Genomic DNA, 22,950 nt, shown 5'->3' on the forward strand with positions numbered 1-22,950 from the left:
CAAATTTGAAATTACTTGTCAGTCTATAAATATTTATATGAATTTTGGCTCTTTTGGTATAGTTACGAACCTGAGCTTCATCCTGCTGTGTGCTATCGGATAAAATCGCTAAGAGCTACATTACAGATTTTTTCAACAGGAAGTATCACAGTAACAGGTATTTTATTTTATTGAAACCAAGCTTGTCAATTATGGATTGAATGAGATAAGGAGGTGTTCATACCAAAATAGAGATAAAGTGTGCTTTTTCCCTCTGCCCTCCTCAGAGAGCCAGTCTCCTCATTTTTAACACAGTTGTTGTTGTTCAGCTACTACGTCATGTCTGACTCTTTGCAACCCCATGGACTACAGCGTGCCAGGCTCCCTGTTCTTCACCGTTTCCCAGAGTTAGCGCAAACTCATGTCCATTGAGTCAGTGATGCCGTCCAACCATCTCATCCTCTGTTGCCCCCTTCTTCTCCTGCCTTCACTCTTTTCCAGCATCAGAGTCTTTTCCAATGAGTCGGCTCTTCACATCAGGTGGCCAATGTATTGGAGCTTCAGCTTCTGCATCAGTCCTTCCGATGAATATTCATGATTAATTTCATTTAGGATTGACTGGTTTGATCTCCTTGCTGTCCAGGGGACTCTCAAGAGTCTTCTCCAGCACCACAGTTCAAAAGCATCAATTCTTCAGCACTCAGCCTTCCATATGATCCAACTCTCACATCTGTACAGGACTATTGGAAAAACCATAGCTTTGACTCTACAGACCTTTGTTGGCAAACACAGTAGATGAGTTTAACCTGCTTTTATATACTACTTTGAAATCTTATGTATACAGTTTTATGTCTGTCGTCTTTATCTTCTTCATTACCTTAGTAGATTCATCTGTATTGTTCCACATAGTTGTGGATCAGTCATTCTTATTGCTGTTTAGTACCCAGTGTGTGAATCTGTTGTTCCATGGACATTTGGGTTTTCAGTTTGGAATTAAGAATATTCTAGTATGTGTTTTTATACATTGTTTTTAAGTTTATGATGTGTTGCATTTAAAATACTCAAGAGAAGCCTATTTTATGAACTTCATAGAGGTTTTACATGAGCAGAATATTCAAATATAATTGGTATCTATTTGTAATGTGTATTTTGTTATATCTTTCAAGTCTTTTTAATTATTTGGAAGAGGTGATTTCAAAAGAGTAGGCATAGATGTCAAAGGGTAGCATTTAGCATGCAGGGTGATTTTTTTTAAATGGTATTGTGGTTATAAATTGTTCATGGCACCCCACTCCAGTACTCTTGCCTGGAAAATCCCATGGATGGGGGAGCCTGGAGGGCTGCAGTCTATGGGGTCGCTGGGGGTCGGACACAACTGATCAACTTCACTTTCACTTTTCACTTTCATGCATTGGAGAAGGAAATGGCAACCCACTCCAGTGTTCTTGCCTGGAGAATCCCAGGGACGGGGGAGCCTGGTGGGCTGCCGTCTATGGGGTCGCACAGAGTCGGACATGACTGAAGTAACTTAGCAGCAGCAGCAGACAGTACTTTGGAGTCAGGTCCAACCTTTGGGAAAATTAAGGAAAATTTCTTTAGGTCCTTGAATTTTCTTTTTATTTCATTAATCCTTAAAAGGAAAATATACCTATAAACCTTCAATAGAAAGGCTTTAGTTTTTATTCATCCTTGGGTTTTCACATCTTCCTTGGAGACTTTTAAAGGCTCTTGCCAGGATCATGGGGAACAAGTCTCTTTCTTTCCTTCTTTGGGTTTGTACACTTTGGAGCTCAGATTTCACAGAGGTTCTAAAATATATAAAGTCCTTGCTAAGTATAGACTTGGGCTTCCCTGGTGGCTTAGTGGTAAAGAATCTGCCTGTCAAGCAGGAGACTCGGTTTGATCCCTGGGTTGGGAAGATTCCCTGGAGAAGGACATAGCAACCCACTCCAGTATTCTTACCTGGGAAATCCCATGCACTGAAGAGCCTGGTGGGCTATAGTCCATGGGGTTGCAAAAAAGTCAGACACGACTTAGTGACAAAACAACAAGAAGTATGGAATAAAATAATGCTTATGTAAAATATGTATATTAAGTTAATAGATAATTAACACAATGGCAAACTGAAGACCATTGACCTGGTTACCTATTATGCATTATATATTAACATCTGGAATACCCTCTGATCTGTTGGTTCAGTGGACACATTCTGAGTGGTCCCGACAGGCAGAGGTCTAGTCTCTGGAGGGACTGAGGTGAGTCAGGAAAGGGTTCCCAGTGGATGCATATGTACATTTTTAGGATCTTTCAAAAAGTAAGTGTAAATGTTAGTGGGGGGAAATACATGTGTTTATTCAAAATAGATTTTATGAAACTATTTTTCACTTTCTTTTCTATATATATTTTTACCTATTTAGATGAAAGCTTACTTATTTTAAAGTTATTCTTAGCATTGTATGGATTAATAAATATATTACATCACCCATCCCCTGGTGCTTTTTTGTTTTTAATTGGCAGTTATTGTTCAGTCACTAAGTCATGTCTGACTCTTTGGGACCCCATGAACTGTATCCTGCCAAATTCCTCTGTCCATGGGATTTCCCAGCCAAGAATACTGAAGTGGGTTGCCATTTCCTTCTCAGGGGATCTTCCCAATTCAAGAATCAAACTAGCATCTCCTGCATTGGCTCTTTTCCACTGAGCCACCAGGGATGTAAGCTGTAAGGGTGAATGACCAGATTAGTAATAAAGATGTGAATACCAGATAGTGGTAAATCTGTGGGGATGTTCAGACTGTGCAGTTTATAACAGCCCTCTGGTTTCCCAACTCTGGTAGCAGCTTTGTTTACTTCTGCTGGGTTCCTTGATACTCCTGTGATGAGCTTTAGTCGTAGCCTAACCAGAAGCTAGGCTACAGTGACCAAAAGGATAATATTATTAATAGTTGTCTAGTTCCGTTTGTTTTCCCTTCCTTTAATGAGCATATTTTAGCAATTCGTATTTGTTCTGTGACTTTGTATGTGTGTGTGTTTAATATACTTTATTTTCACAATGGTGCCCAAACCAAGATGAATAACATCATTTTATGTTTGATTCCCTTTAATTGTTCGTAAAAAGTTGTATTTCTTGGTTCTTACTATGTGTACAGTTATATAAGTGTAGATTTTTAAAAGAACAACCTGATATTCTAAAGTACTCAGTTCTTTGTACTTCTGGGAAATCAGCTTTTCCTAGTTTTCTTCTGCCTCTTCTCACCTCTTCCTCCATTGTGTTGTTGCAGGACCCAATGTAAAGGCTGTTGCTACTGCTGTGGAACAGATTTACCCATTTGTGTTTGAAAGCAGGAAAGAGATTTTATAATTCACCACTTAATTGGTTAGAATCCTTAACTGAGCACCTTTTAAAACCTGCTGCACATTGGACTCAAAAGGAAAACCGGACCAACAGTAACTGAGGAAATAGACTCTTTTATTCTTTCACGGCTACAGTGTAAGCTCCAGGCCCTTTGGATTTTATTTCAAACCTTGCTGTAATATAAAAAGGAAGTTTACAAGACATGACATTGCTGCTTTTACAAAAGGACATTTCTATTTATTTTCGCAGTAATTTTCATGTCCCCGTGAGCAGAGCTGTCACCGTGTGCACTACCGCAGATCGTTTTGTTGTTGTCATTATTTTTTTCCAGTTTGAGCTAATGTGTTTTATTTGTGAATAGTCTTTTACATTTTTGTATGCTGAATATGGGCACCAAAGAACCTGTAAAAGTTACCTTTTTCAATTGAATGTGCACAAATAAAAGTTTGGAAAAGATCTCTCTTCATATCCATTCTATAACTTTTATTCCCCATTTTTCTATTTTAACAAAAATTGTATTCATAATTCTTTTTTTTAATCTATGCAAGCTTAGACTTTTGCTAAAGTGTGTCAGCTTCGTTTTGAAGTGTATTTTGTAAATATGCCATATGTGTATAGTATCTTTTAATGCTCTGTTACCAAATATCAAATAGGAATTTTTTTTTTCTTGAAGATTAGAAATGAAAACCTGTATATAAATTGTAGGGAACCAGAGTAGAACTTTATAGATTAAGCATAATGTTTTATGTTGCTAATTTAACATGGTAGAAAATGTTAACCATCTTTTAAAAGTTGCAGAGTTGTAGTTTTAAAAAAAGAAACCTCTTATTACCTACAAGGTAAATACAAGAAAAGCTGTGGTGGGCTGTACCTCATGTGTACCTGTGTTATTCTGGAAAGACTCAACTCTGGTTATAGGAAAAGAATAATCTGAGGTTGATACTCAAGGCTGTATATTAGGAGTCTTGTCAGAAGTTGAAACGTGCTGTTTTAACAAGAAGTGCCCCAGTGTGACTATATTAATACTGCAGTTCAACTTGAACTTGAAAGCCATTTTGCAAGATAAGTCTTTCCCCTTGCTGTGTCTTATTGAATGAAGCTAAAGAGTGACTATTCAATACATGGGATTGCACCTTTAAAGTTAACAGGAAATACGCATTTGTGAACCAGTGACTCTGGCTCACCCATGAGCCCGGGAATGGTAATAACAGTATCAAGCTGTAGTGGTGCTCGACCAATTGAGTATTAACTAAGAATGATTTTACCTAGAAATAAAACTAAGTGGAGAATCATATTAGTTCTCAGTTAACATTAACAGAGATAATAATACAACATAGTCTTCCACTAAAACCTTGAATTTCCAAAATGTTTTGGAACCTTTGTGAAAAATTGGAACACTTTAACCTCTATATTCTAGTACATTTTCCCGACCATGTTCTAAAATCTTGAAAACTGTACTGAACAATGCATATTATTTTATGTTTATCTTTGTCTTCTCAATACCTTCCCCTGCCCTTCCTCTGACTCTTCATAAGTTGGAGGCAAGGGCTAACTTTTATATTTTCTCTCTTGGCAGAGACTTAATTGTGATTTTCAGACTTCTTTCTCACTTTTTACGTTTGTGTTTAGGTAGCCTCATAAAATATATACAGAATAAAATTCAATGAAAATTATAGGTTCTGGGCAGACTGTTTGAAAAATTTGAGTTTTCACTTAAACTTAATTAACAGTAATTAAGTGATCTCCTGTTCTGCAGTGTTCACAGAAAAAGAAAAAGAGAAGGAGGGCTGGAGGGGAACATGATGATATAGCCAAGATGCAGATCCAAATGCTCTAAGATTTTTCAGTATTGGAGTGACTTGAAAACTAGGTGGATCAGTAGCTCATCAAAACGCCTTCTCAGAAAAGTGGAAGAAAGACAATCCGACTGGTCTGGTTTCAGGGCTGCTGCTCGCGTGTCGCCTGGCAAAGTGCCATGGGTGTGACCCACTAGACTTAAAGCTGGTAAGAAATGAGTGTGTCTGATGTCTTCTGGCTTTTCACAAGTGCTGTACATTTTTTTTATAAATAAAAACTGTAAATATATACATAAAAAGTGTAAGTATTCCCCCTTTTTTATTTTTGAAAGTGAAAATGCTGTAGTTGGGGTTGTATTGGGTAAAAATTAGCTTGAAAATAGAATTGTTTCATTACAGATTCTGAATAATAAAAGAAAAATAGAATGTTTAAGATACTGAAGTTGAAATCACTTAATGATAAACCTACTAAGTTTATAAACAGTTTCCTGCCCATTGATAATGCATGGCTAAGCCATGAAATAGCTAATGGATACAGTGTTTGAACTTGCACAGTTTAACAGTTTTGTTAGTATCTTACAATCTGTGATGCTTGGCAAAGAAAAAAACATCATACTGATTAATTACCTGTCTTGACCTTTTTTACTGTCAGCATATAATTCCACTGAAGGTTCTTAATAAATTTCTTCAATCGATTACCTCTACAGAACATACTTTCCCTTCTTCCAGAACAAATGAACAATGCATGCTCTAACTTGCGTGCGAAATGTACTGTGCAGAATGGAGGTTGCAGATCTTTCTTCATAAGTTCCCCTGCCAATTTTAATGTAGATAGTGTTTTTCAGCACCAGGGCTTTTAGTCATTCTCCTGAGTTTCTGATAATACAGTTTTACTGTTGCTTACAGAGGCTGAAGTCTGACCATTTCATTATAAAGGGCTGCAGTAGATCTTACTTCCTTATATCAAACTGGGACAGTTTGTTACGGGCCAATACAAAAATTTCAGGCTAATTGAAAAGGGCTTTTGACTCTGAGGATTCTCTTTTCTTCAGGGTAATCATATTTTTGTATTCTTTTTCAACTTAGGTTGTTCAATATATTTTGTGTGTGTTTCCCATAGCTTAAGTCATTTAATGGATTATTGCATAAATGGTTTGAGATTTTTTATTGTAGATTTTCTAGTGTACCAAAATGTGTTGGTAAAATGCCTCCCCACATCTTAAAATTCAACTGGTGCAGTACAGAAAAGAGCAGTCCATTACTGTGTGGGTGAAAACCCAAGTTTTTGGTACAGTCAGTGATCTGTTTCATCATAGAAAAGAACATAGTGAGGGAATTGTCCCAATGTCCAGATGTCATTTATTATGTCTCAAGCATCTGAAAGTCAGCATCAATTATAGCCCATAGGCTGTAACTTGAGGTAGTGATATTCCTGAGGCGTGTGAAGAACTGCAGGAAACTATGGATCTAAGTTATCATGAAAGCCTTACAAAGAGAGACGTGTGCAAGCTTAACTTAGTAACTCAAACCTAATTACTTACAGATTTGGATAAATAACCTAATGACCTGACTCCTTTTCTCATGTTTACTAACAACTACTACTAAATAAATATGATCCCACGATTTTGAAAGTATCCTTTCTACTCATATATTTTTTAATGGATAGAAAAATGCTTATCTTTCTCAACTATTGCAGAGTTGTTTCTTTTTTAATACTTGGTAATACTAACATCAAATTCATAAAAGAGTATTTTGAATTACATTGTAGTTCATGATTCATAAAATAAGATGGATAATCCTTATAGTTGTTGAACTATAATTAGAGATGATCACTGAAGTCCTAACCAGGACCCCATCCTAACCTAGAACATGTGTGCAATTGTCTGTATTGTGTCTTGGTTCTTTTTTACACAAGACCTAGTGTGGGGAGTGTCTTGGTAGGCAAAGAACTGCAAGCTTATGTTCGGACAACTTATGTGTCTGAATAATAAAGCCGCAACAGGCCTCTGTGCATAACAAAGCTTAAGATAAAAGTTGCTCTCATCACTAGTTCATCATCTTTCAAAGGCTCCTCTGTGAAGAAGGTGGAAAATACTGAACCAGCTGGTATTATTTTTATCCTGGTGTCCTGCTCAGAGTAAGAAAGAGACCACTTGGGACCTTGTTCCTCAAATACCTTTCATGGCTCCTTTGGGGGGTGGGGTAATGAGTAAAGACTATAATTTCAGGGTATCCTTTGTAAACTAGCTCTATGACACTGAAAAGAAAACACAGGCGTGGCTAACACATATTGATAGGAAGACACCGTAAGTACTCTCTGTATCAACACTTGAGTTTTGAGGCCATTAGACCTCTGAAGAAAGCTGCCTTGGCTGTCCCTTACCCCTTAGCTTTTTAGACTCCAAGAACTGCTCTTGGGGTTTTCTTTTTTGAAGCTGTTTTGGCACTAATTCCTCCCGGTGATGACTCATAAAACAAATGTTGTTTTTCACATAGTTCCTGAAAGAGAAAGAGGCACTAATGAAAATGTCATTCTTAATTTACAGTATTTGAGGGGAAAAAATGTGCAGGCTATCATTTTTTAAAATCACCCTGGGGCTTTAATGTTTTAGCTGTGCAAAAAAGACCAATGTTTATTGCAAAGTTTCCATGTGTCACGAAATTCTGGGCACCACAGACCTTTGATCGATCTCATGCAAAGGGTAAGGTGGGGTGTCTTCTCAGAACAACCATGGCATTCCTGTCCGCAAGGAAGGATTCCAAGGGTAGTCTTACGTAGAATGAGTGGAGATTACAACCAAGATCCTCTTATTTTTTCCCCCCTTTTCTCAGACTGGTTACCAATATGCCTATATTTGTGTCTACACATTCTGCTTTCTGCATTATTCTCTTGCTCCTGCTTTAACAAATTCATTTCTACAAGATTATTTCCATCAGCATAGAAACATGCTCCAATATTTTATGTTTACTTTTAAAAAGACCACCTTTGAACCTTTCTCTCCCCTTAAATATACTGTCCTATGGTTTATCCAGTTCGTTGAGTGGCTACAACATTCCAGGTGTTCTGTGGTTGGAGTAGATAAAGACCTTGCTTTCAAGGATCTTACATCTTAACAAAGGAGACAAGCACATAAGCATATGATTTCAGCTAGTAAGAGTGTAATGAGAAAAGTAAACCAAGAAAGGGGAAAAGAATGACTTAGTGGGGATGTGGAGGACTCTGTCATACTGCTGGCATCTCCAAAGATGAGGTGACGTTTGGTCAGAAACTGGAGAGAAGTTAGGGAGGAAACCATGTGAAGGACTGCAGCTAAGGACCATGTTACGGACAGTCCAGCATGGCTAGAACATGGCGAGTATGTGAATGACAGGTGAGGCCGGAGGGGTAGGTAGCAGCCATAATTAAGAAGCATGAATTTTATTTGAAATGTAGTAGGATTTTGAGCTGAAGAACGACATATTTTTAAAAGATCCATCTAGCTGCTGTATGGAGGATGGACTGCAGAAGGTAGAAGTTGAAAGAGGACTAGTTTGGAGGTTAGTCCAGATAAAAGATGGTGGCTTGGAGTTAGAATAGTACTGGTAGAAAGTGTATATTCGCATGTTCACAGCTAACAAGACTGACAGTGTAAGGAACATTACACTGTTCCTTACACTTAGGATGAGTCCTAAGCCTGTGGCCTCAGAGGTTCCCCCAAGCAAAAGACTTGTGGAGGAAATATAAGAAGGGTAGTCAATGGTACTGGGAATCCAGAGTTCTGTGCAGGTCATGTTAAATTAGAGATGCCTATGGACATTATAACCGAAGATGTCAAGTAGATAGATTTGGGAACTGAAAATCAGGTAAAAGGTCAGAGACCAGAGAAAATTACTTGGGTATCATCAATTTATGGATGGCTTATAAAGCCAGGGAAATACACCCAAGAAGTGAGTGTAGATGGACATCAAGGATGGAGCTCTGGGCATTATGGTATTTGGAGGGAGGGAGGAAGGAAGGACGGAAAGGGAAACAAAGGAGACCAGGGAGTCACTGATGAGGGAGGAAAACCAAGAAAGTACAATATTCTAGAAGATAAGTAGAAGAAAAAGTTTAAAGATGGGAGCATGGAGAACTGGGCACATACTGCTAGAGTCACATAACGGGAACGTAACAGGTTTGGTAACAGCAGAAGTCATGGGGAGTAAGAAAGCAGGAAAGAAAACCTGAGTGGGGTGAGTTCAATACTGAATGAGAGGTGATGGTGTGGAGACAACAAACAAAATACTCTGTAACTGAATAGTGAGAGCAAGGAGTGGGTGGTACCTGAGGGGAATTTGAGACTTGAGGTCTAGGGAGGTATTTTGTTTAGGATGGGAAGTACTGTAGCTGTGTGTGTGTATGTAGTGATAATCCCATGCTGCTAAGTCCCTTCAGTCGTGTCTGACTCTCTGCGACCCCATAGACGGCAGCCCACCAGGCTCCCCCGTCCCTGGGATTCTCCAGGCAAGAACACTGGAGTGGGTTGCCATTTCCTTCTCCAGTGCATGAAAGTGAAAGTGAAGTCGCTCAGTCGTGTCCGACTCCTAGCGACCCCATGGACTGCAGCCTACCAGGCTCCTCCGTCCATGAGATTTTCCAGGCAAGAGTACTGGAGTGGGGTGCCATCGCCTTCTCCAGATAATCCCATAGAAAGGAGAAATTGATGACATACTCAGGACAAATGGAAGAATTGGCCTTTATACCAAGACGCAGAAAACGGGCATAGATGTAGGTAGTTTAGTAGATGGCATAGAACAGGAGGTGGGCTCTTTATTTCTCTCTCTCTCTCTTTTTGCGTGTGTGTGAACTAAAAAGCCAAGACCATCATCAGGGGGTGAGGAAGTGGGACGGAATGCTGGAGGTTTGAGAGGTGACAGAGTGTGAGGTCGCCATCTAGGACAGTAGGAAGACCAACTGCAGAAGGACATTCCTGGAAACCTACTTGAGATTTACGTTCAGCAATTCAAAACTGAACTTACCTAGCACAGTTGGCTATTTTTCTCCAGCCATGTGTAGTTCCTCGGATGCAGGGAAAAAACAGGCTAAGAACAGACTTAATCACATTTGCCTGATTAAGAATAGACTTAACTAAGATTTGCCTGAACAATGAAGGGAGAGGGGACAAGGTAAAGGGAGGGGTGGTGCATGGAATCTAACGTAAGAAAGGAAGTGGACGATGACTCTTCAGTGGATTCCCAGTCCTGGCAGGTGTTTGAGAGAGTGAGCTGAAATGCAGAGTGGTCCGAGGGTGCGTGGGAGGCTTATGAAAGGAGTGGTGATGGGTTAAGACAGTCAAGACCGTGATCATCTTGTTTGTTCCCATTCCCAGCAAAACTGGACTGTAGCTGATGTCTTCACAAACTTCCACTCTCAAGCCTCCTCGGTCCCTTCTGTCCTCCCAACCCTACTGAGACTGTACCCAACAACCCGTAGTCACCACCCACCTTTGTACTTGGCCACTCTGCAGCATTTAACATCATTTGGTGCCACCTTCCCACAACACTCCTTCTGGCTTCAGTGATTCCATATTTTCCGGGCTCCTCTCCAACCCTACTGTTGGCTCCTTTTCAGTGCTTTCCATGCTCACTCTCCCCTGCTTGTTCTCTGAATGTTGGCATAAACTAGGGCTTGGTCCTGGATCTCATTCTCTTTGCTCTGCTCTCTGACTAGATGATCTCATCTGGTTCCATAACCTACATACCATTTACTCCCAAATCTGACCCAGACTCTGAATGTCTCCAGAATCTCATGTATCCAGCTGCCAATGAATACACATCCATCTGATGTCAAATGGACATCTCTGAAATCTTTCCAGCTCTGAAACCAAGTTCTCTTTCAGGCTCCCCAATTTTACCATCCATGCAGCTTCTCAAGCTAAAAATTTAGTTATTATCCTGACTATTTCATTGCTGTGGTTTAGTTGCTCAGTCATGTCCAACTCTTTTGCAACTTCATGGACTGTAGCTGCCAGGGTCCTCCATCCGTGGGATTTCCCAGGTAAGAATAGTCGAGTGGGTTGCCATTTCCTTCTCCAGGGGATCTGGCCAGCCCAGGGATTGAACCCACATCTCCTGCATTGCAGGCGGATTCTTTTACTGCCCAGCCACTGGAGAAGCCCCACTACTCCATTACCTTACTCCTATATTGAATTCATTCATTCATCCATTCATTTTCAATAATGTGCTTCAATTATATGCAAAGAAATTATTCCAGGTGCTGGGAAACTACAGTGAACTAAGTATACAAAAACTAGGGCAGAGACCCTGAGTCTTCACCATTTCCTGGTGTGTTTGGAATACAGCAGAATGACCTATACAGCTGGTAAGAGTGAGAGTGGGGAAGAGTGGTAGGATATGTAGACCTGCATGGGCCTGAATACACATTGGAAGGACTGAAGTTGAAGCTGAAGCTCCAATACTTTGGCTACCTGATGCGAAGAGCTGACTCGTCGGAAAAGACCCTGAGGCTGGGAAAGATTGAAGGCAGGAGGAGAAGGGGATGATAGAGAACGAGATGGTTGGATGGCATCACCAATTCAATGGACGTGAATTTGAGCAAACTCCGGGAGATGGTAAGGCACAGGGAGGCTGGGTGTGCTGCAGCTCGTGGGGTTGCAGAGTCAGATGTGACTTGGCAACTGAAGAACATGGGCCATCAAAGCTGCTGGAAGAGTTGAGCAAAGCAATGGCTTGATCACATTTAAAGGGGTCACTGGTTGCTATGCTGAAAACACTGGAGGGGATGGAGTCTGAAAACAGGACCAGTTAGGTGGGTCTCAGGTGGCTCAGTGGAATACACCTGCAATGCAGGAGATGAAGGCAGATGTGGGTTCAATCCCCAGGTTGGGAAGATCCCCTGGAGGAGGGCATGGCAATCCACTCCAGTATTCTTGCCTGGAGAATCCCAATGGACAGAGGAGCCTGGTGGGCTATAGTCCATAGGGTTTCAGAGAGTTGGACATGACTGAAGAGAATGAGCATGCACAGATGGTTACTACAGTAATACAGGAGAGAGCATAGTGACTCAGATCAAAGAAAGAACAGTGAAGATGGCCAGGTTCTAGATGTATTTTGAAATAAGAACCAACACTATATTCTGAAAGATTGAACATGGAGTGGGAGGGAAGGAGAGGGAAGACTCGAAGGTCTGTGACTAGAGCAAGTAGAAGGATAAGGTTGACCTCAAGTGAGGTGGATGTCTGTGAGTGGAGTAGGTTTGGGGGGCATTGGGGTTGAATTTAGATCATGCTCAGTTTGAAAGATTTGTTAGACATTTGAAAAAAGGTGTAGAGCAAAGAGTTGAATAAACAAGACTTGAATTCAGGAAAGATATTGAAGCTAGAGGTATAAATGTTGAAATCAGTGGCATATGGATAGTATAAGCACCATGGCTTCAAGATCAATGAGCCAGTGAGGGAGAGAGGTGATCAGAGGATGAAGCCCCAGGGCACGCCAACTTTAAGACAGTGAAACAGGAGATGGATCCAGCAGAGGATGCTGAGAAGGAGCGAGTGGCAGAAGACAATCAGGAGGTTGGTCCCTGAAGGCAGTGAAGCAAGGGTCTTGGAAAGAAGGACACGCTCACCCCAGTCCATGCTGACAATAGTCACTATCCCAGCCATTAAGATGCTGACTGAGAACTGACTGCTGGGTTTAGCAATGCGGAGTAACCTGGATGTTAAAGGGAACAATGTCAGTGGAGTAGTGGCCACAAAAGTCTGCTCACTGGAGCAGGTTCATGAGAGAATAGGAAGAGAGGAATTGCTGACAGGGAATAGAGACAACTCTGGAAGAACTTTGCTACAAATAATGGCAAAGAAAACATGAAAATAAATGACAGCAGAGCAAAACCTAGAGAGGAAAATGGGACCAAAAGACTTTTTTGTTTAAGATAGGGGAAAAAATCACATAAGATCTTTCTGCTGATGAGAAGGAAAGATCCAGGAGAGAAGGAAGCTATGGATGGGGTGGACCAGGAGTACTGCTGGGGAATGTTCTGGAAAAGGGAAGGGAAGAGGGTGTGAAGTGGTCACCTTCATGTAGCAATAAGTTAAAGGTAGAACCTAGAGGGACGGTACTATATTTCAATACAGACACTGAGATGAGGGTGAGGTGGAAGGTTAGGGAAGTTTCCTTTCTGATTGTGTTCATTTCTTCCGTGAAGTCAGAAGTAGAGGCTTCCCAGGTGGCTCAGTGGTAGAGAATCCGCCTGCCAATGCAGGAGACACAAGAGACTTGGGTTCAATCCCTGGGTCAGGAAGATCCCCTGGAGGAGGAAACGGCAACCCACTCTAGTTTTCTTGCCTGGAGAACTCCATGGAGAGAGGAGCCTTGTGGACTACAGCCCGTGGGGTCACAAAACAGTCATACACAACTGAGTGAATGGGCACGCATGCCTCCATGGAGTCAGAAGCAAGGCTGTCAGCAGGAATGAGGAGGGCTAAGGAGGTGGGCTTTCCTCATAGCTCAGTCGGTAAAGAATCTTCCTGCAATGCAAGAGACCCAGGTTCAATTCCTGGGTCAGGAATATCCCCTGGAGAAGGAAATGGCAACCCATTCCAGGATTTTTGTCCAGAATCCCATGGATAGAGGAGCCTGACAGGCTACAGTCCATGGGGTCACAAGAGTTGGACATGACTTAGGGACTAAACCACCACCACCAAGGAGGTGGGAAGTTCCCAGAGAGAGGAGTTGGTGTTGAGCAGTTGTCCAGGAGAGGCAGTTCATAGACAATGGACGTGGGCAATGGCCGGGCAGCATGGGAGGGGCCCTGGAGGTATGAGGGGAATTGAACCTGGGGCCCAGCCCTGTTCTCGTGTGCTTTCTCTGCCCTGTGCAGCTGTGTGCCTGCAGACACTAGCTTGGCACACCTTAAAGTAAATCAGGTCACGTCACTTCCCTGCTTAAAGTACTTTTGTAGCTTCCCATTGCACTTAGAATGAAATCCACACTCAGTCACATCCATTTCCACTGACTTTCTCACTGAATCTCAAAGATTGCAGCCTCCTCCTGGGCATCTTTCAGTTCTTAGAACAGGTCAAGTATGTTACTGTAGCCTTTGCACTAGTATTCTCTCTGCATGAATTTTCTTTCCCTCTCTCTTTGCAGGACTGACTATAAGCACTCAGTTTTTATCTGAAATGTTATCTTTCAGGATATCTTCTCAGATCACCAATTCAAAGTACCCACCCAACACACACACACACACATTTACTATCTTAATTCTTACGGCACTTTGCTCACTGATGAATGTTATAGCACTTAGAGCAGTGTGTGGCATGGAACAGATGCTCGGTAAATATTCAGAGAATAAATGAATTTGTGTGAATGAATGAAGGAATGGCCACATAAAATTAGCTGCTAAAAGTGAAAAATAATCTAAGCCTCAGAGCTAAAATATTTACAAAACATTAACTTGTGTTTCTCTAATTGCTTCCACTTAAATCGAGGAAAAGAATGAAAGTCACAGCTGAAATAGCACACATGGCAAGTGTCCCATTTTGTGTTTGTAGCTGGCAGGGCACGAGTTCAAAATAAAATCCTTTCAAATTACATTATTAGTGAGATCTTTTCTGACCTCTCCGCTGAGTCATTGTTTATCTTACAAAAAATTTAACAACTTTGGAAGAAGATGTGTTTTCTCAGTCTTGTAGAAACAGAAGGAAAAGAAGCCAGCTCTAAATATGAGAAACGAAAATATTAAGTGGAATGGAGTATCAAATTTGAAGTTAATTCGATGTTATAAGTAGTTTCCTTTCTTGCTTAGAAAATCACAGGACATAACATCTGAACTCTGTGTTTCCCTGGTAACAAAAGTTGATTCTTTGTTTCACCAACTTCTAAGTTCAGAAAGACTTTCTTAGCTCAGCTGTGGCCTTCCTCCATCTTCAAGTTTTCTTCAACTTTCATGTCCTCTCAAGTTCCCTGGGGCTTTCTGCCACCCCATATTCACTTAGCTAGTTCAATACATTTTCAATAAAATTATGTATTTTACTTCTAGTTTTGTCTCCACCATTTCCCTCCAGGGAACCTTGTTTAACACCCATACTTCATACATAACTTTGGTCAATTTACACCATTCAGGCTGCTTACTTCTTAATTTTTAAAGCATTGGCCAATCTGCTGCTTCAAGCTAAGACTTGTCCCAGGTTCTTTGGTGTTGTAGAAATCAGTTAACCAAGATTTCTGAAAGCAACTGTTTCCTTTCTGCCCTCAGGTGCTGGGCTTCTCTGCAAGAATGCAACCCAGGTAGATACTGCTGCTTGCTGCTGCTAGAAATGAATTCAAAATGCAGAACTGTTTTGCCAACTCATCTTTCATAATTCACACCTGTGCCATTATCTATATCTGTTCTACATCAACCTCCTGGCACAAGAAGAGTCTGCCTTTGGCTTTTGGATCTCTCCTAATTTGCGATGTAAAACTTTCTTGGAGAGGGTATGGATTTAAGTTTGAGTAATTGTTTGACTCAAAAGGAACAGAAATGTGATTCTTTCAAAAACATTTCATAATGCAGAGTTTTGCTAATTTAGACGAATTTCTTCCCTACCCTCAATTCTAATGCATACGTTTTGTTGAATTTTAGCCACCCAAATCACTATGTTCTTACGAATGCCTTATTCTGAAGGTCTACTGGATAGAAAGACTGGCTTTTCTTAAGTTTTGTCTTCAAATTTTCATTTGGTTTGAAGTTTGATACATTCTGACAGTCCCATATGAAAAAGAAAGATCTAAAAGTTTCTTAACTTTAATTCATTGAGAACATTCTGCTTTCAGAGTTTTTAAAAGACAGTGCAATAAGGAGTGATGCATAGTCTTGTTCAGTTCATTCATTACTGCTTTCTCCCTACTTCAATTTTTTAAATTAATACTGCTCACCAGAATGGTAACGAACCCTTACCTTTAAAGGAATTCTCTTCCCCAATACATGTGACCTTCCTTTGCACTTGCCAACACAGTGTATTGCAATGGTCTGTTTTCTGGTCTGCCTCTTCAAATAAGGAAGTTATGAACTCTGGATACCTTCAGTTCTTTCCTAATACAGTGTCTAGTCCCTAGTAGATCATCAACAAAGAGCTGAATGAGTAATCTCTGCAGTTGTGGGAAGGGAGCAGTATGGTGAAGCCCATTCATCTCCCTTTTCTGAACACATACCTCTTTCTCCTCTATGACTGTTAGGTCATAGATTAAATCTCATCCTATGATCCACAGATCAAAACCTGTTATGATTTGTATTGTTGCCTGCAATTTAATACCCACATACAGTGAATTCAGCATTGGATCGACAGACCACATGGTGGATGTTTTTCAGTCATCCACTAGGAATCAGTTTTAATCTAGGCACTGTAGACGTTACATAAGAAAGATAATGGGTCAAGACCATCCCTGGAAACCAAAATTTTATAACGTACTTAAGGAAGTGAAACCACAAGAATTTTAGCTAGGGCAACATAAAAAGAAACTAGGACTAGAAAATCTTGAAGATCCAGGAGAAAGGAATACTATCCAGGGATAGGGTTACTCAAGGCTTTGAAAATGAAGATTTGGCCTTAAGGCAAAAGGATGTATGGCTAAGATATCAAAGATAACTATCATGTAGGAGTAGAAGGAGAAAGAAGGAATTAAGAGTTGATGAGGTAGGAGAAGAAGCCCCAGGGGGAAAAATTGTTTCTTAGGAGGTAAAAGGGTTTCCCAGGTGGCATTAGTGGTAAAGAATCCATTTGCAATGCAGGAGAAGTAAGAGATGCGGGTTCGATCTCTGGGTTGGGAAGATCCCTTGGAGACTGAAATGGCACCCCACTCCAGTATTCTTGCTTAGAGAATCCCTTGGACAGAGGAGCCTGGCGGGCTACAGTCCATAGTGTTGCAAAGTGTTGGACATGACTGAAGTGCCTTAGCATGCATGCAGGAGGTAAAAGACTTTCAAGAAACAGTAGGGGTGGGACTTCCATCACAGTCCAAAGTAGCAAAGACTCTGAGCTCCCAATGCAGGAGGCCTGGGTTCATTCCCTGCTCAGGGAACTAGTGGAGAAGGCAATGGCACCCCACTCCAGTACTCTTGCTTGGAAAATCCCATGGACAGAGGAGCCTAGTAGGCTGCAGTCCATGGGGTTGCTAAGAGTTGGACACAACTGAGTGATTTCACTTTAACTTTTCACTTTCATGCATTGGAGAAGGAAATGGCAACCCCCTCCAGTATTCTTGCCTGGAGAATCCCAGGGACATGGGAGCCTGGTAGGCTGCCGTCTATGGGGTCGCACAGAGTCGGACACTACTCCTCACCAAGAAATGACTTAGCAGCAGCAGCAGCAGGGAACTAGATCCCACATGCTGCAGTTAAGGCCTGGTGCAGCCAAATAAATAAATGACTTAAAAAAAAAAAGAATAGATGTGATAGGTTAAATGTGACAAACAAAAGACCTTTGCCCTTCATTTCATCAAGACATAAGTCACTCTCTATGTGAATCTGGGCTGGCCTTAGGACTTGTACTGACAATAGAAATTGATGAAAGTGATGTAGCGGGACTTCCAGAATGGAAACCTCACGGAACCTTGCAGCTTCTGCCTCCACTACCTGGGAATGCTGCCCAGAGTCTGACAGGTGAGGAAGCCACATTAGCCTCATGGAGGATGAGGCCACCTGAAGAGAACTGAAACTCCCCTCTATGTCAGCATCTTCCACCAGCTGCCCTTCCTGCTGATGCTGGAGTCACATGACTGAGCTCAGGTGAAATGAGCAGGGGCCCCACCCAGCCAAACCAAAGAATCATGGGAAATAGCAACTAGTGTATTTCAAGCCACTACATCTGGGGAGAAGGTTTTATATCTAAACAGACCACTGATGTGAAACAAGCTCTTAGGAAAAGTGAGAAGTAAAGGGTGACCAACAGAGGTGTATGTCAACAGGGTCCTGGCATCTCAGTTCTGGAAAAGGCCTGCCTCTGTCAGACATGTTTCCAGTCTACAGATGAATGCGTTATTAAGGTCTGAAGATATTCCTTATGTAAATCATGTATGTGTAATTAATTGTCTTGTTCAGATTCTGCGCTCACCAAGAAATCCAATTGTTTGACTTTAACTTGTATAGAGCCAGACAATGCTCTGACCAGGCCAAGGGGATATCTGGCTTTCATGACAACTATATATATATATATTTTTTTTGTAAGTGAATAATTTTCATTTTCATTGAATACTTATAAAATAAGGCCTTATCTGCATCAAAAATTAGCCTTACAGTTGATATTTATGCTGAATTAAGAGAAAAGTTTTTCTGCTTACTAAAAGAAAATGTCTTTAAAATGTAAGCCTTTTCATGTTTGTTTGTTTTTGGCTGCCCCACTCAGCTTATGAGATCTTAGTTCTCCAATCAGGGATTGAGCCCAGGCCCTGGCAGTGAGAGCACCGAGTCCTAATTACTGAAGGACCAGATAATTACTTGTAAAACAAAAATAAAAGCCAAAAAAATAAATAAATAAAGTATATAAAGTACAAAGTAAAAATCGTCCATACTCCTACTTCCTTTGTACCCTAATAATAATAATAACAAATAATTATTATATAATACTTTTAAACCAGGATTAAAAACTCGGTCTATATATTTGCACACATGTACCTGTCAGTGGATGTCAGTTCAGCCCTCAGGTTTATTCTTCCTTCAGACAAAAGCTGAAGAATCACTGTGCTTACAAATTTCTTTAGCCATCATAACAGTTCTCTCTAGTGTACTGGAAGTATTTTTAGAAGAAAATCAAACTGTAAATATATATTTTCCACCTGTCATGTTACAGCCTAAGCACAAGTATTCCTGTATTTCAAGTAGAATGATTAAAAGCTAGGAAGAGCAGCAAGTTCCCTTTCATCCCTGACCTCTGTGCACTGATCACCTCCTCCCGCAGACCAGTTTCATCACTCAGAGTTGTGAGTTCTGTTCCTAAAGAAAACAGGGGTTTTCTGCAGCCCACTGCTGTGTTGAATTGTTTAAGCAATCTCTCCATGTGAGTTTTATTTAACCTTTGTTCTAATTGCCTATTCATTAGGAAACTCTTCATCTTGCATAACATACTTTGTGCCATATTTGGAATAATTCTAGACATTTAAGCCCAAGAGTTTTCCTGGTAATCTTAGCCTTAATGGGTGTTTAGAACTTCAAGAAACCTACCAGTGTGATACAGAAGGCTGAAGCCCACTATTTTAGCACAGGGTGAGCATGTCATTCTGGGACCAATCTGAAACCCCCAAACAAAAAAACCACTCCTGTGAGGGGGAGGCACAGAGACGGGAGAGGTTCTTCAATCATTACTGAAAAGAGCTTTGGAAGACTAAAAAACCATGCTTATTCTAAATTCTTAGGTGAATTATGCAAATTAAACACATAGCAGAGAAACTAGAATTATTTTTTGAGATATGGTTCCCCACCAAAGCATATATCCTAAAATAATTTCAGATATTATCATTTCATTGTATATAAAAGCTGAATTTTTGAGCTAAGAGTGCTGTTCAGAGAGCAACGCACACAATACTCACTCTTTTGCCAGCTCCACTGATATTTGTTCCAAAGAGCATCCCTTTGTTTCAGGTATAAACACAATAACAAAAACCAGGGATGCTAGACTCATAACTGTATATATAAAGCACACCCACGGCAGGCCAATGAGATCTGGGGGAGACAAAAGAAACTAGTTAGAGATGCATTTTGTGTGGCTTCCATCCTATTTGTGGATAGATGCTTCTTAGGACACATATAAAAACATATGTATTTTCAAACATGCCAGTAGTAGCCAGAGAAATAGCAATCACAAATTAAAAATATAGCCAGCATCTGAAAGGTTCATTTTCACAAACAACCCCAGCTCTCTCTGGTGAAGTGAATAACAGTCTTGTAAGGATCACAATTTAAACTGAATGCCATTTTCTTGGTGAACATACTTTTTGTTTTCAAAATGGTAATAGACATGTTCGTTGCAAAACAAACAAAAAGAACCTCGAATAACACAGAAACACATAAAGCAGAAAGTAGGCACTCTCCTCTCTCCTCACCCCCTACAGTTCCTCTCTTGGGAATCACTGCCATGGCAGTTTGGTTTCTATTTGGTCGACATTTGTAAAGACATTTATACAAATGGACTCTTCTTGGAATGAGCTCCCCCTTCTTTACTCTGACTTGAATAAATCACTTCATGTTGGCAGCATTTCATCATTTTAGTAGCTGGCACTGTATTTGCAATGCTGCTTCCTGGATTTAGAGGGAAAAAAAGTGATAATGGTTTGAATGAAGGATATTAACTTGCTAAGAAGCATCAGGAAGAAGCAGGATCCTCCAGGTTTTGATGGATCTTATCTGCTAACCTAGTGTTTCCTCTGACGGCTTCTTGCCAGAGGTACTGTCCCTTTGTAGTACTGACCAAGGTCAAGGTAAGGTAGCTAGTGAGAGGCGGCCCCCAATGCACTTGAGTATGACCTTGTATTGCGGCATCCTGTGCACAACAGAAAGTCCAGTGTAGCCAGGAGCCGAGACGAGGAGCCTGGCTCAGACCAGCCACAGACTGAAACAGTGCAAATAGCCCTTGGAGTGGCCACAAATCACAGCTAGTCAGTCAGGAACACTGACTGAGCAATTATGCAAGAAGGCAGTTTGGTAAATGCAGAGTGGAAGGATCTACACATATTAAGCACTTGTAGGCCAGCTGTGCTGAGGTGGGTTCAAGAGGAAAAAAAAGACCAGCACTGCAGTTCTCCTGGCAATTTTAATTAAAGTCTGCTCTCTCTTGCCTTTCTTGCTCCTGATGCATGGTTTCCCCCAAGCGAATACTTAATAAAGAGTTTAAAGATTTGGTCCTCCTTCCCTCTCTGGAGCATAAAATCAGAAACGTAGAAGGTGGTGGTTGGGGAAAGCTCATCTCATCAAACTTGTCCCCTTTTCTGTCTGAGTACTTACAGTGACAGGGAGCTCACCACTTACAAAGATGTACACTTCATTGTGAATCAGCCCTGTCTGTTCAAACATACTTCTCACTCATTTCTAAAGCCGAGTCTCCCTTCTGGGAATTTGGGTTCAGAGGCTCTGTTTTGTTCTCTGCATCAACCTTCTCATTCCTTCTTCAAGACATGCCGCAAATATTTGAATGCACCTCCATCCCTTCCTGAGCATCCTCTTGTCCAAGTCAAACACCCTGAGTTCCTGCAACTGTTCTTCACAGACCATAGGTCATGTGCCCATGTCACCCAGGGTGCCCTCCTTGGGGGACACACTGAAACTCTCTAAAAATATTTTACTCAGAGCTGAAAGCAGTACCCAGCTGTATTATGACCACAGGAGGGTATGTCTGTGTCTTCAGAACATTCTTCTTTTATTGGTACAGCTGACATTGCACTAAAAGTCAGTGCCCAAGGGCTTGCTGTCAAGCAGAACCCTTATATCTTTTACTTGGAAAACTGATTTTTAAAAAGAAGTATAGAATTTCAAACTTAGTCCAATGAAATATCATCTACAGGTCTGAGATCATACCAGGATTTTTTTTAAATAAATGAATATGCTTTCCAAACATTTGTTCTAAAAGTCCACTCAGAACTTGAGTCTTCATCAGCTCATCCTGTATATTAGCCATCCTTCCCAGAGATTTGTGTCATCTTTACTTGTCCTCCCTCATTTCCATTCTTTCTTTTATATTTCTCTTTCTCTATATAAATGTCATGTGTGTGTGTGTGTGTGTGTGTGTGTGAGAGAGAGAGAGAGAGAGAGAGAGAGAGAAGGTGAAGGGCATGGATCTATGTGTGTGATCTCAGCAGGAGATGTATGGCTGGTGCAAATGACCAGTTCCTTTGTTTCATCTTGGGCTATTTCCAAAAATGTGGGACATAAATATTTAAAAATTTTATTAAAAACACAAGCTAAGTTTAATTAATAACTCCAAAAGTTCACTTCCAAAAGTAGATGTACTAAAAAAGAAAAAAGAAAGTGGTCAACAAGATTCAGAAGTACATGAGTTCAAAGACTCTTGTTTTTCCCTCTAGATATATATTTTTTTGAGTATACATCCCCTGGAGAAGAAAATGGCAGCCCATTTCAATATTCTCACCCAGAAAATCCCATGGACAAAGGAGCCTGGTGGGCTACAATCCGTGGAGTCGCAAAGAGTCACACATGACTGAGAGACTAAGTATGCACGCATGAACCACTTCTGAAAATGTATATATTATCTCTATATTATATATATATACATTTTAAAATTTATGTATTTTATATATATATACATATAAAATAAAGAAAACTCAACTCATTAGTTTTTGAGGATGCTGGGGAACCACCTTATTATTTTGAAAACTAGAAAATAAAGAGAAAGTTTCAAACACTAATCTTGCTAGTATATGAATCTAGTATATGATCCATACTTCAGGGCAGGCAAACAACTAATGAGAAGAATTTTCTCCTTAGAGAAATACTGCTGATAAAAATTCAGTTGTTGTTAAGTTGCTCAGTTGTATCTGACTCTTTGTGACCCCATGGACTGCAGCACACCAGGCTTCCCTGTCCTTCATCATCATCTCCCAGAGTTTGCTCAAACTCATATCCATTGAGTCAATGATACTATTCAGTGATCTCATCCTCTGTCGCCCCTTTCTCCTCCTGTCCTCAATCTTTCCTAGCATCAGGGTCTTTTAGGGATAATGGAAGGAAAATAATGGATCTGGGCAATGATCCTCAAAGGTGCAGGCACGACAAGGTGGGAGACAAACAGACAGGACATGCCTCTAATAGCAGGACACACGCCATCACCTGGGAAGAGGTTTGCAAATAAACAAGAAA

At 40.7% G+C, this 22,950-nt stretch overlaps 2 protein-coding genes across 4 annotated transcripts in view; one reads left to right on the top strand and one right to left on the bottom strand.

Annotated features, from left to right (window-relative positions):
• TBPL1 (TATA-box binding protein like 1) overlaps nt 1-3,789 on the top strand; it is a 39,994-nt gene extending 36,205 nt beyond the window's left edge. The window contains exons 6-7 of the mRNA XM_086317956.1: nt 63-157; nt 3,260-3,789. Of these exons, the coding sequence (XP_086174082.1) occupies nt 63-157; nt 3,260-3,339 (175 nt within the window). The 3' untranslated portion in view covers nt 3,340-3,789. The remainder of the gene's footprint in view (nt 1-62; nt 158-3,259) is intronic.
• The window catches only part of SLC2A12 (solute carrier family 2 member 12), a 76,045-nt gene continuing 53,240 nt past the window's right edge, over nt 146-22,950 (bottom strand). Inside the window, exons 4-6 of one of the 3 annotated variants that reach the window (XM_086317955.1) lie at nt 19,671-19,803; nt 7,513-7,628; nt 146-1,548 (exon numbers count right to left, since the gene is read on the bottom strand). In XM_086317955.1, coding sequence (XP_086174081.1) covers nt 1,538-1,548; nt 7,513-7,628; nt 19,671-19,803 — 260 coding nt within the window. In that variant the 3' untranslated portion in view covers nt 146-1,537. Of the gene's footprint in view, nt 1,549-3,430; nt 5,943-6,279; nt 7,629-19,670; nt 19,804-22,950 lie in introns of those variants that run through there. The other 2 variants (XM_086317953.1, XM_086317954.1) reach the window with 2 other exon arrangements.

Source organism: Bos grunniens, chromosome 9 (genome assembly GCF_055505025.1).
Source record: "Bos grunniens cultivar Pamir isolate PY7600 chromosome 9, Bosgru_T2T1.0, whole genome shotgun sequence".
NCBI lineage: Eukaryota > Metazoa > Chordata > Mammalia > Artiodactyla > Bovidae > Bos > Bos grunniens.